Raw genomic sequence first — 12,949 nt, 5'->3', positions numbered from 1 at the left:
ATTTGAAGTCATGGTGATTAATATTTTATTAAATAAAATTAAGACAGAATTATATGTATTTAATTAATTAAAAATTAAATACCCTATAAATAATTTTTCTTTATGGTTCATAGTTTCCTTCTTTGTTCACCGAGCATCAAGATATTTTTATTTTATGTTTATAATTTTTTCTACACCAAGTTATGATTTTTTGAAGTTTTTTACTTTATTTAATTCAAAAATGCTCTATTTTTCTACTTATCCACGTGGCACCAACTCATCCTCGGCAGCTCTGAAAACTCGTGTGTCGCTCCCCCATTTGATGCCGCCTTCCGAGTCAGCAGCCACGCGTCCCGCCTTTACTGCTTCACCTTCCCTTCTGGCTTCATTTGGAGCATCCATTTGATACACGGTAAAACGGACAACATCCATTCATCTTCCCCATCAGACCCAACCCAAGAACTATCCAACTTCTATACCTAAGATCTCGTTCGATACTCAACCAAATCATATGGGATTTGTTCCTACACCTTCATCTAGGCTAGGTAAACCTATCTATATGTTCACATGCGTATGAAATAAAAGACTACTTCACAAATGATGAAACCGAGCAAAAAATTAGTGATTTTTAGTTATACCTTTGCCCAAGAGGTTAGGCCTCAATTTGGTGGTCGTAGAAGCTTCCTTGAAGTCCCACAAACGTGCTCAAAGTGTCTAGGTATAAGTTTGATCAACAGGTGGAGTGGCCTTGGTCCAGGTCTGGTGTAGAGGGCTTAAAGGATGGGGCTTTTGCTTAGGAACTTTTCCTTATGCTCTGGGGAAGCTCAGAAGCAAATCAATTTGAAGATTTGTGGAGGTTTCTGGAATGACAGAAAACTACCCTGGATTTCAAAGATGAAATTGGGCTTGGACAATGGGAATGGGTGGCTAAGGACAGTGGAGTTAAACTCAGTGAGGTTAGGAGAAGCTCTGGAGTGATTTTGGCAGAGTCTCCCCAAGAAATTGGATCTTCTTCCATGCTTGGATGTGAGGGAAAGATTTAAAGCTGAGGCCAATGGGGAGGCCTCATGCTTTGTTTGGTTGGTGCTTGGTTGGTTCCAATAAGCCCAAGTAAAGTGTTAAATGGCGTCAGTGACCAATCAGGGTTAGCCACATAAGATGAGCTGAATTTGGGGTTTAAATCAAGGTGGCCTCCCCTTGGGTTTGGGATTTTCAACCACTAAGCTGGCCAGCCAGGCCAGAGGAGGTGATCAGCTAGCTAAGGGAGGTCAGAAGGAAGTTTAATTGTGATTAGTATACAGGTTTTATCAAGTAATGCGAAGGTTGGGTCATTTGGCCGAATTTAGGAAGGGGCTTCCTAATTTGAGGGACCTTTGGTCCATGGCACCAAATTAGGATCTTAGGTGATTTAATTAGTACCCTAGGAGCCTAAACACGACATGAAAGGATTAAGCTTGGGTTAACTCCAAGATTTTAAGCTAAATTGGATTTTAGGCTCAAAATTGAAATTTTGGCTTAGGGTCAATTTGGGGCATTTGATTTTGACTTAGCATTTAAACTTGAATGAGTTCAATTAGGCTGGAATTTGGTTTCAATTGGGTTGGAAAATGATGAAATTTGATTTGGATTTGAAATTAGAAAAGTTTGAAATCAATTTGGTGGAAATTTGGGGTGATTTGGAGACTTTAGGAACTTAAGGGCAGTTTCTGAATTTTAGATAATTATGGTTGATTTAGACACAATTGAAGTTGTGAAGTGGTCAAGCTTGATTTTGGGTATATTTGGAATGAATTTGGAGGTTCGGTAATTTCTTGGGCCATGAGGTGTAATTTGGGAATTCTAGGAAAGTTAAGGGTATTTTTGGGAATTTTGAATAATTTAGGGCATTTTGGTCAATTTGAATAGTTTGAAGTGGTTTGTTATGATTTTTTTGTGTGAGAATTGGCAATTTGGGCAATTCTACGAAAATTAGGATTCCAGGGATATTTTGGTAATTTTTGAAAAGTTTGGGGGTAGTAGGTCATAATTGGGCATTTGAGTAGAATTGGGGTTCATCGAGGATGTTAATTATAATTTTACTCTTTTCATGCCTTGAGACCAAGGGGAAGCCTATCTTGGTTCCTCCATGTGATGGTCCTATCCACCCTAGCCAAAGGCTAAGAGCACACATGAGTTTCCAAGAGGGAAAGAAGGCAAGGGTGAATGGTTTTAGGGGTTTAGGATTGTGCATGTGTGTGCCTGACCAATACCAAGACCAAACCACCTAATAATAACCTTAAGAGAAAACAATCCTATGGGAACTCCTCTTGTGCTCCCTTATGCTGGTTCCAATCTTCTTAGTGCTAGAGGGCAAGACAGAACATGTGGAACTTAAAGAAGAGCAATGAAATGTTTAGAATGAAGTGTTTAAAATTTCTAATGGGGTAGAGTTCCATCACTAGTTCTCTAGGATAGTCAACAGGAAAGTCCTATGGCTAGATCCTAGGCTTTTAAGAAAGAAATACTAGACCTAAACAAAAATGAGGTCAACAACACTCTCCCTCACACTCACTCGCCTCCATCTCAAGACACATCAAGCCTCATTTGATATAACCCTCAAAATTTTTAAGAGACATTTCATATGCCCCTTTAAATTCATCCAAATACGGTGAATTTTAAGAAAAGCTGATTCTGGCACCTAGGCACTCAACTGTGAAGCCTAGGCGCCAGCCTTCTGGAAGCCCTAGTTAACTACCTGGCGCCTAGGTGTCATATCCTGGCGTCGGGCTCTCTATTCATGTGTAGGGTTTGGTGCTTAGGCACACCCGAAGCTGGCGCCTAGGTGCCAGTTCACTTTGTGGTCCTTCGCTCCATTTGACCCTGTTTTGCTCCTTTTTGGCTCTTTTTTCTCCATTGTACCTGCAACCAAAAATACTTGAAATACCTTCCTTTAAAATACAATATCATTAAAAATGAGAATAAATGTATATAAAAAAGTAGCACATTTTTAGGCATGTCAATTCCCCCAAACTTAAACGTTACTTTTCCTCGAGCAACACTACAACTTTAAAAATATGTTGATTTATGTTAGTGGGTTTCTTTAAGATGACCTAAAAATTAGTTCTATAAATGTTATACTCCAACTTATAAGAATTTTCAGTAAAATATATGATATCTAAGGTATCAAAATATTTAGTATTAAACATAAGAATCCTTATTTTCTATTTAATTCATATATAAATGAAAATTTTCCAAACTTTGGATTCTTAGAAAAAATAATAATTTTAGAATTTATTGATTCTATTTGAATATATATTTGCTAATACTTTATGAATTAACCTTAGAATTGATCCTATTTTTTCTTCCTTAGAAAGATTCAAGTGAAATTAATTTTTAATTAGCTTCGAATCCTCAAGTTTCTCCCCACATATTTTCTTTGTCTTTTTTTTTTATTTTCTTTTTATTTTTTTTCTTTTTTTTCTTTTCTTTTAGGATCTTTTTTAATCCTAACTATTTTATGTGGGGATTACTATATCTGAATAGACTTTTAATAATTTTGAATTTCACTATCCCTATTTAAAGTTAAAAATTTATTTTCAATCCTTAATTTAAAATGTAGTATTAATTTTTGAAAAAAAAAGAATTTTAAATAGAGCCTCATTTCTTCAAAAAGTATTATTCTAAAAATCATTAATTTTTCAAAATTTAAATTTTTCCTACTATAAATAGCAAAATCATTTCCCTACTATTTTCTAGTAAACATCTTAACTTTTGTTTCAGCTTTTTTTCTAAACTTTCTGCTAAGTTTTAAGTTTTCCTATTGCATTTCTACTTTGTTTCAGCTTTTTTTCTAAACTTTCTGCTAAGTTTTCCTATTGCATTTCTACAATTAAAATTTTAGTAATCTTATGATAACTCCACATAACAAAAATCATTTTTCAAATAAAATTTATTTCTAGTTTCTTTTAGGATAAATAAAGTTTAACTTTGAAATTTATTTTCCTTCCACCCCCAAACTTAAATTTTTAAATATTTTACAACCAGTAAAGATAAATATGATAGGTAGAAAAATTAAAATTTATAAATACATGCTAAAGATTAAACTAAACTAAAAAGGAAGCATGAACTTTAGTACCAGTACTAAGTATAAAAGTAGACATGTAAATTTTCGGGTTTGCAATTTAATAGAGGGAATTGCTATATAATACATAAGGCATGAATATAAAGATGAGTCCATCTAACACAAACAACACTAACATTCATTTCATAAAAAAAAAATACAAATATAATTTACTACTTGATCACTTCATCACAGCTACAACACAAACAAAAAAACACTAAGACACCTACATATCATAGTTCGACACATAAGCAAAAACACCTACTTACTCTCAACATCATCATCGTCTTTATCAACCTCTTCATCTTCTATTTCATCCTCATCCATGGGTTGGCGATGATTAAAATTTTGATATTGAGGATATTCAGGAAATTTGATGTTCTTACTTCTTCCAACCCATTGATTTTGCTTAAACATTTTTATCATGAATGCATAGTATCAAGCCTTAAAATTGCTTTTAATCTTTTTCTTCCTATCCAAGTGTTCATTAAATTCTACATTGTAAAACATTTGGCTCTACATAAAAGCAATATCTCATTCAAGTATCTTCAAACGTTCCAAAATAGGCTCTACGTTTGAGCTATATCCATGTGAGGCTAGTGATGTAGATGCTCGAGAAGAAGATAGAATATCAGCATTACTCGCATTGAATCTGATTCTAAAATGCTTTTCATAAACTTGTACCTTTGTCTTAATGATTGGCTTCAAAGGATGTAATAGTTGCTCCCAACTTTCATAAGTAATTTCCGACTACTGATACAGGGAAAAGATAAGGGATGGGTATCCAAATCCTATAGAAAAATTCCTATAGCAGTATTGATAATTTATATTGGGATAGGATGGAGAAAGCTACTACATGCTCCAGTTCCAACACTTCTAATGTGTCCTTTTGGAAGTGGGTGATGAACATGTTAAGGCTCTCATTCTTTTGTTATCTGATCTGCAAGAAGGCTTGTGAATCTTGTTGTAGTTTCTTGATGCTGCAAACTAGGCCACGAACATTCACTTGAAGTCCATGAAAGACAGGATCACCTTAAGGAGCAATGCATTGAACTATCTTACGGTCAGCTCTCTCAGCATGGTAAAGAAAAGACAACACTTTAAAGCATAAGTTATCCTTGGTAGACACACATTCAGCTCAAATGAGGCTATGTGGTTGGTTGAATTGGTTCTGACCTTAGAAGACTCTAATGTCATAATTTTGAACCTCTCTAGGGGTTCATCCTCAGAGATCTATTGTGAGAACTCATTCTCTGACTATCAAGGCACTTTATTATATTCTAATCGATGTATTTCAATTTGTGCTGACCCAACACTATCTAAGTACTGGGAGTTTCCATCTCTTTCCAGTGCTAAGGAGCTCTTTGGTCTTTGGGTGCTAGCCCTTCTTCTCGGGGATGCTGCTCTCTTCCCTTGAGCCAATATTTCACAGATGACATCCAACATTTGATCATTCAGCTCCTGGAGCTGCTGGTTTATAAAGTCTCTTGTACACTATTGTGAGTTTATTTTCTATGTGTTGCTTCTTTTCTTGCATGTAGCATGATCTACACTCACCATAACTTTTAGGATGTTGAATCGTGATTTGTCAGTGAATCACACCCCAAGGAATAGAGCTTAATAAATAAGAGGTGAGAGAGTGTGTGAGTGAAGAGTGTGTGAGTGAGAGAGAGAGAGAGAGAGGAATGAACAGTAATATGTCATGTTCATCTCTTAAAACGATCTCCCTATTTATAAGAGAGAAGTATAATATATTGATATTACATTTCTACAACTACTTTAATGGGGGTTGTAAAGAATATTCTAGGTATTTTACCTATGTGAGTCTATTACTTGGCTACTCTCAAACTCGATTGGCTAAACTTGTTTGACCTCAACTCAATAAAGTTTGCATGATTTGTCAGGCTGAGTTGGTGATGTCAGTCAGCAGAACTTGATTAGTTTTAGGTCGTGAGGATAGATTCGGTCAGCTTGGCTTTGTTGAGCGATTGATCTAGTCTAACTGTTGACTCTCGATGACTGTGCGAGGAGCTCTTCTCGACTGAGTGAGACCAGATTATCAGACGACAAATGAATCACTTTAACCGGTTAGGTAGCTCATTCCTTGATGAGGAAAGCCTATAGAATGACTATAAGACTCTATTTCATTGCCAATTATAGGTCACTAATGAAGAGCCTTGGGAGCGTCTGAGAGTCAACAGGTGATATTGAGGAACCGGATTCCTTCCTTGGCTCGAATCTTCTAGAAGGTAGATCAGCGCCTTAGGTTAGCTTTCTTTCATTAATTAGCTCAGATGATTATCTGTCTTTCTATAGTTTGATTGGTTCGAATTCAGATGATTCGGTCACTATTTTTCTCGTTCTCATGGCTCGCTCGATCTTCAACTTTGGCTCGAATAGTTTTGTCTGATCGAATACCTCCTAGTTTTATGCGATGGGCCCTCCCTTGTCATACTTGTTCCTTCTGAACCGTCATATCTCCTTGAAATCACGGTTGGCACATTGTCGATGTATATATATATATATATATATGTTGCATCATCTCCTTGACTCCTCTAAATTCTAATTGTAAGAATTTAGTTTGTTCAATTTAAGGCAAAAACACTGATAATTTTGATAACTATTTTTGCAATAATTTTTTACTAAAATATTTTTAAAAAATTCACTTAGTCACAATTTAATTTATTTGAAAAAAACTTGTTTAAATAACAAAATCAAATAAAAATAGGTATGATTGTCTGATTGCGTTGGTAATAGTTGAACATTCTAAGCCCCTGTGAAAGACTTCTATTTGAAGAGATATGATCAATGGTGTTTGGAAGCGTTGTACATTGGTATAGGAGTGCCGAGAAGGGTAGCATATTGGTTTAGAGGTGCTTTAATGCATAACACATTGGTTGAAATTAAAATTAAGAATCCAAACATTTCATATTCCAGTGCTAACCCCACATACCACCAAATTCTTATGTATTTACACATCTAAACACCAAACTCTATACTTTACATTTGCACAACTCAAATCTTTCATCACATCAAAATTCCACCATTTTAACTTAAAAAGTGAAACATACCTTTTCTGGCATAGACAAGGAGGTATATATATGTAAAAATTGAAATTTAGATGTTAGATATATAAATACATAGGATTTAAGTACTACGTAAATCTTCCAAGAAAAATGCTCGCTAGAAATCTTTTGTATCTTAATTATTTTTTATGGTGATTTAATCATTAATTAAGCATATTAAATAAATATAAAAATGATGAACTACACATAAAAAACTTTTTAAAAATTTAAATTTATTCAAATGTTTCATCACTCAAAATTATTTATAAATATAACAACATATAATTAAGAGCACAAAGTATGTTATTACATACTAATTTCAAAGTGGAATTATCTTCTTATGAAATTCAAGTTCTTCATTATTTAAAAAATGAATAATTAACTTGATCCTGAATGGCTACATATGCACAGGTGATCTAAAAATAAATAAATAAATACAAAAATAGAAGGGCAGGCTCATTACATCAGAATCCCACAAAATTCTTTATTTATATTCTCTCACTAAAATCCATAATATCCAAATTACAACAAAAATTAAGACATCCTGTCCATCAATCTCAATTAAGATTGACAGGAAAAAAAAAATAGAAAAAAAAAAACCTAATTGCTGAGAAAAAATACTTACAAATGCTTGACTAAATGCTGCATGCTGTGCTTGATATGGAAAGAGGTCCAGAAATAATTTCTTCTTGTACTCTAAATCAAGCTGCAAGAAAGCTGGAGATCTTAAGAAACTAGAATGATCTTCACCTCTGATGTAGAATAAGGGGAGTGATCTTCAACTCTGATGTTTCACAACTCCAACTGGCTACAAAGAAAATAATACAAAACTATCATTGGGATATAATGCTCTAAAGTTTACTGTTAAAATATTAAATATATCCAGGATTCTTTATTTCTTTTTCCAGCCAATGTGCTACACTTTCGAGCACACAAGTTGAGTTTAATACATGGTAGAAGTGTGCCATGATGATCTTAATGATAAACAATGAAAGATATTGACAATTATGTAACTTTTCCATTTAAAATGTAAGGGAAATTGATATACATACAACAATTCCAATGAATACGTATATGTAACATTTCAAGTTTGATATTTATATTTAAAGCTCATTGGTGTCATAATTACATCAAAGCCTACACATGAAAAGGACAAGATCATTTTGAGAAGATTTAGTGATGAGGAGATTTTTATGCGATCCTAGCAATTTGAGTGTTTGGATGTACATATAAAAGTTTATGTGGTAGATCTATAAATAAACAATAATTATGTGGTATGCATGTAAATCTTCCTACATATAAACATCAAACGACAAAAATACATTCATATAAGAAAATCATAGAAAAGCAAACTTTGCATTTATATTAGTAGTTCATTTGTCAAAATTTATGATATTATCCTTAAATTGTCAGAGGCAATCATAGTGGCATGGCCCTTAACATTGTTCTTAACTTACCATTGCAGAACTGTTGGAAAATGTAGAAAAAAGCTCAACTCTAAAAAAGATGAATAAAAGCTATGCAGAACAATTAGATAGTTTTTACCTACAAACAGCTCCATAATGCCACATTAGACCCTCATAAATGATTGTGCAAAAACCCAAGATTCTGTGAACATTCTAATTCTTCAAATTTTTAAGCATCTCCACAACTTGCTTCATAGATGGTCTAATGGAAAGTGATTCAACAGTGCAGGCTAACGCAAGTCTCAAAATTCCAACCAACTTATCTGCCGGTCCTGCCTTCCATAGAGAAGGAAAAAAGAGCTCCGCACAGCGTTCTTCCTGTATCAGCAACCTGCTCCAGCCAACGATGTTGAACCCATCTCCATAATCCCAGAACGATGGATCAAGAGATCTCTTCCCTGACAACAACTCCAGCAGCACAACACCAAAGCTATAAACATCAGCCTTATCTGATACTTTACAGGTGACCGCATACTCCGGCGCAACATACCCAAAGGTACCTGCCACATTTGTCGTAGCATGCGTCTGCGACACTTCTAACAGTCTCGCTAACCCAAAATCAGATAGATAAGCATTATGTTTCTCATCAAGCAGAATGTTACTAGGCTTGATATCTCTATGAACTATTCGAGGGGCGCACGAGTAGTGAAGATATGAAATTGCTAGAGCCACATCTAGAGCTATCTTGTGAATCACTGCCCATTGGACATCTTTCTGAGACATATTATGAATGAATGTTTCAAGGTTTCCGCCAGAGAGATAATTGTAGATGAGGAATGTGTTTCTTTCTCCCATGTGGTAGCCTATAAGTGTCACTAAGTTCTTGTGTCGAATCCTTCCTAATGTTCTGATTTCGGCATCGAACTGCTGGAGACCCTGAAATTTTCCTATGTAGAGCCTCTTCACAGCTACTAAGTAATCAGGGAGCAGCTCTGCCTTGTATGTGGCGCCAAACCCACCAGTTCCTATCAAGTTCTGGAGGCTAAAATTGCCGGTAGCCTTCAGAACGTTACTATAATTCAGCTCAGAAGGAGTGGCAGTAAAGGTCACAACAACTTTACTTCTTAGATTCGGGTTTACAAATCTCTTTATCCCAGTTATCAGAAAAATGCCCAGCAGCACAAGAATGAAGAAGATGACGGCCGTAGAAGCAATAGATGCCACCATGAAAGGCTTCAATTTGCTATTTTGACCATTGGAGTTTGCTGTGTAATTGTTTGAAGGAAGAACTGAAGGAGGTGTGGCATTTAAACTTAAGCATGGCTTCAAAAATTGGTTTCCTTCGAATAGTTTACAGTTGGTTACGTGAACAAGATGTGGAATTTCACCAGAAAGGTTATTGAAAGACAAATTTAACATTGCAAGTCTTGATAGATTTGAAAATGATGGAGGAATATTGCCTGAAAAATAGTTATGATCAAGCAAAAGTATTTCAAGCTTAGAGGCATCTGCTAAACTCGAAGGAATGGAGCCGGATAAGGAATTCTTCGACAAATCCAAGAGCTTAAGAGATGCCAGTTCCCCGAGCTGAACAGGGATTGATCCTGACAAATAGTTACTACCTAAGAGAATTACTTCAACCTTCTTTAATGTTCCCAACTGATTTGTAACAGTACCACTGAGATTGTTCCTTCTTACATCGATATACAACAGGGAGAGCAAATTGCCAATATCAGAGGGAAATTGGCCACCTAAATTATTATTTGCTGCTTCAAAGATCTTAATCTGCAAACAATTTGAGAGCTTCCCGATTTCCCCTGATAACTGATTGCTACTCAAATTAATTGCAAAAGCATTTAAACCAGTACATGATTTCCATAAATTATCAGAAAGGGAACCGTTAAACAAATTATTATTCAGCAACAAGCTATATGAAAAGTTTTTATTAGCTGGGAGCATAAAATAAGGCATTGAACCACTGAACTGATTCCAACTGAAGTCATGGAGAATCAGAGAATCGTCTTCCAGCACTAATGCGTATGGATTAGCCTGTTTAGCACTATGGATAAGATTGTTATAGTAAATTTTCAAAATATCAATCTCATCCTCTTGCTGGCTCCCAAATAGAGAATCAAAGAACGTACTTTCTGTGCAAATCTTCCCGGAAAATCCAGAAAGTGATCCGGAAAGCATGTTTCTACTCACATTAAAATAGAGCTTGCACTGAACACTTAAAGCAACAGGAACTGAACCCTGCAGATTGTTCACACTCAGATCCAAGTACGTAAGATTTCCACAAGATCCAATCCACTCTGGTATGGCACCAGTTATGTAGTTTTGCCCGAGATTAAGAATCCTCAAACCGCATGAACTCTTTAGAAAACCAGGCAACTGCCCATCAAGGTTTGCCCTTGGAGTCCAAAGAATCTCCAGACTGGGAATTGAGAAAATCTCAGGAGGGATAGCTCCACTGAAGGCATTAAACTCCTCAGTGCCATTCAGGTACAATGATGAAGAGCTTCCAGTCAGGGAGGTACCAATCAAATCAGTCAGGATTAGAACTGAAAGCCTCTGGCAGTTGCCGAGCTCTTTTGGAATCTTACCAGTGAGACTGTTCATAGAAACATCCAATATTCGGAGCTCCGTTAACCTGCCTAAGTCTGCCGGAATGCTCCCTTCAAAAACATTGCCATTAAAAAATAAACTCTGGAGATTGGAGCATCTCCCAATCTCTGGAGCAATTACACCGACCAAAAGATTACCAGAAAGATTGAGATGATTCAGAGACTTGCAATCTGCAATGGGACTAACCTTTACACTTCCGGAAAGCCGATTGAACGACAAATCCAAAGTTTTAAGTGCCCGCAGTCCGATTAAACCGTTCGGAATGGGGCCTTGAAGTGAGTTATAGGAGAGATCAAGAACAACAAGAGATTCCAAGTTTCCTATCTGATCGGGGATCTCCCCAGAGAAATAGTTACCGCGGAGATCGAGAAGCTCCAGTTTGCGAAGCGAGCCAATCGCCGTCCCAGGAATCTCGCCGGAGAATGAGTTGTAAGGAAGTGAGAGGAACCTGAGATTGCTAAGATTCCCGATGTGGGAGTTCAGCATTCCACCAAGCCGCGACGCCTTCGTGCCGGCGAGATCGATGCCGGTAACCCTGCCGGAGGTCCCGTTACAGGTGACTCCATGCCACTCGCAGTGGCTACTCACAGCCGGATCCCATCCGGACAGGATTGCAGAGACATCAACAGTGACAGAACTCTTGAACGCAAGTAGGGCAGCCTGGTCCCCGGCCGCCGGGTCAAACGCCGCCACCATTGATGAAAATAATAACAATACAGAGAAAAAAGGACGAAGTTTTAGAATGAAGAGGAACCCCATTGCCGGCGGAAAGGGAGAGAAGAATGCCGCAAGCTTCCACAAAAGTCACAACTTTTTCATCCAAGAAAAAGAACCCATAGCCGGCAGTCGAAGAAAAGCCATTCCTTCTCCGTATACGATCGGATTCGAATGAGCCACCGGTCGGAAGAGTTCGCCGCTGCAGTCAAGCTTATCGAAGAAAGATTCCGAGTGAGTGAGCAACAGGGAAGAAGCGACGGGAGCACGAGACGGGACTGCTTAAATTTAAAATTGTGTTTATGTACTTTTATTAATATAATTAAAAAAAGATATATAATGTATATTTTTTTAAATTTGCCGGTAAAACGAGGGAACGGTAAGATGCTCCGCGGGGGCCACCAGGAGGAAAGAGACCAGCACAGTTCTAGCGGATCAAGACAATCCTGCCGGCCGTACCCAATTAATAATTTCAAATTAGGGGAATAAAAAAATAGACGGAAACAGGGAAGGATGTGGTGTTATCGGTGAATGATGGGGGTGTTTTATAATATAGCAGGGATTGGATGATTAGGGCTTAACAGACAAACTAATGGTCATATTTGTCATTTAGCACGGTCAGGAGAAGCATTAATTTGGTAGAGTGATGGCTATTTTTCGGATGCTCGTGTTGTTTATTAAAAGAAATTAAAATGTTCCGATATTTTTTATTGAGTTTTAAATATCTTGAATTCTTATCAATATTAATATATACACAGGCGCGGGCGCGGGCACGTATGTATATATATATATTGTAATCATTTCAAATTAAAATTGTTGAATTCAAAATTGTTTATAAAGCACGCCTGAGGAATGGAGTGTACAAATAAGAGGAATGTGAAATAGTAATGAATAGTAAAGAGTGTGTAACCCCTTTATTATGAAGACCCTCTATTTATAAACATAGGATTTTGGTCCTACAAAATTATAGGTTAGCCCCTTCATCATTAGCTTTTCGAGGGCTATTTTAGTAAATTATAAGGATATTGAATACAATAAGGCGAATCGACTCATACGAACGG

At 36.5% G+C, this 12,949-nt stretch overlaps 1 protein-coding gene across 3 annotated transcripts; it reads right to left on the bottom strand.

The window, feature by feature from the left end:
* Positions 1-7,643: 7,643 nt before the first annotated feature.
* On the bottom strand, positions 7,644-12,158 carry LOC110028903 (LRR receptor-like serine/threonine-protein kinase RPK2). Of its 3 annotated transcripts, none has more exons than XM_020730947.1 (2): positions 8,689-12,158; positions 7,644-7,951 (listed from the first exon to the last, which is right to left on the bottom strand). In XM_020730947.1, exon 1 carries the CDS (start codon positions 11,931-11,933, stop codon positions 8,763-8,765), a length of 3,171 nt encoding a protein of 1,056 aa, XP_020586606.1. In that variant the 5' UTR covers positions 11,934-12,158; the 3' UTR covers positions 7,644-7,951; positions 8,689-8,762. The 3 variants fall into 3 exon arrangements, with proteins under 3 accessions (XP_020586606.1, XP_020586609.1, XP_020586607.1); XM_020730950.1 differs by having other exon boundaries at positions 7,644-7,947; XM_020730948.1 differs by having other exon boundaries at positions 8,693-12,158.
* Positions 12,159-12,949: the final 791 nt, after the last annotated feature.

Source organism: Phalaenopsis equestris, unplaced genomic scaffold, assembly GCF_001263595.1.
Source record: "Phalaenopsis equestris unplaced genomic scaffold, ASM126359v1 Scaffold000539, whole genome shotgun sequence".
NCBI lineage: Eukaryota > Viridiplantae > Streptophyta > Magnoliopsida > Asparagales > Orchidaceae > Phalaenopsis > Phalaenopsis equestris.
Note: the sequence above shows the minus strand (reverse complement) of the source record. Positions and strands in the feature narration are given on the sequence as shown.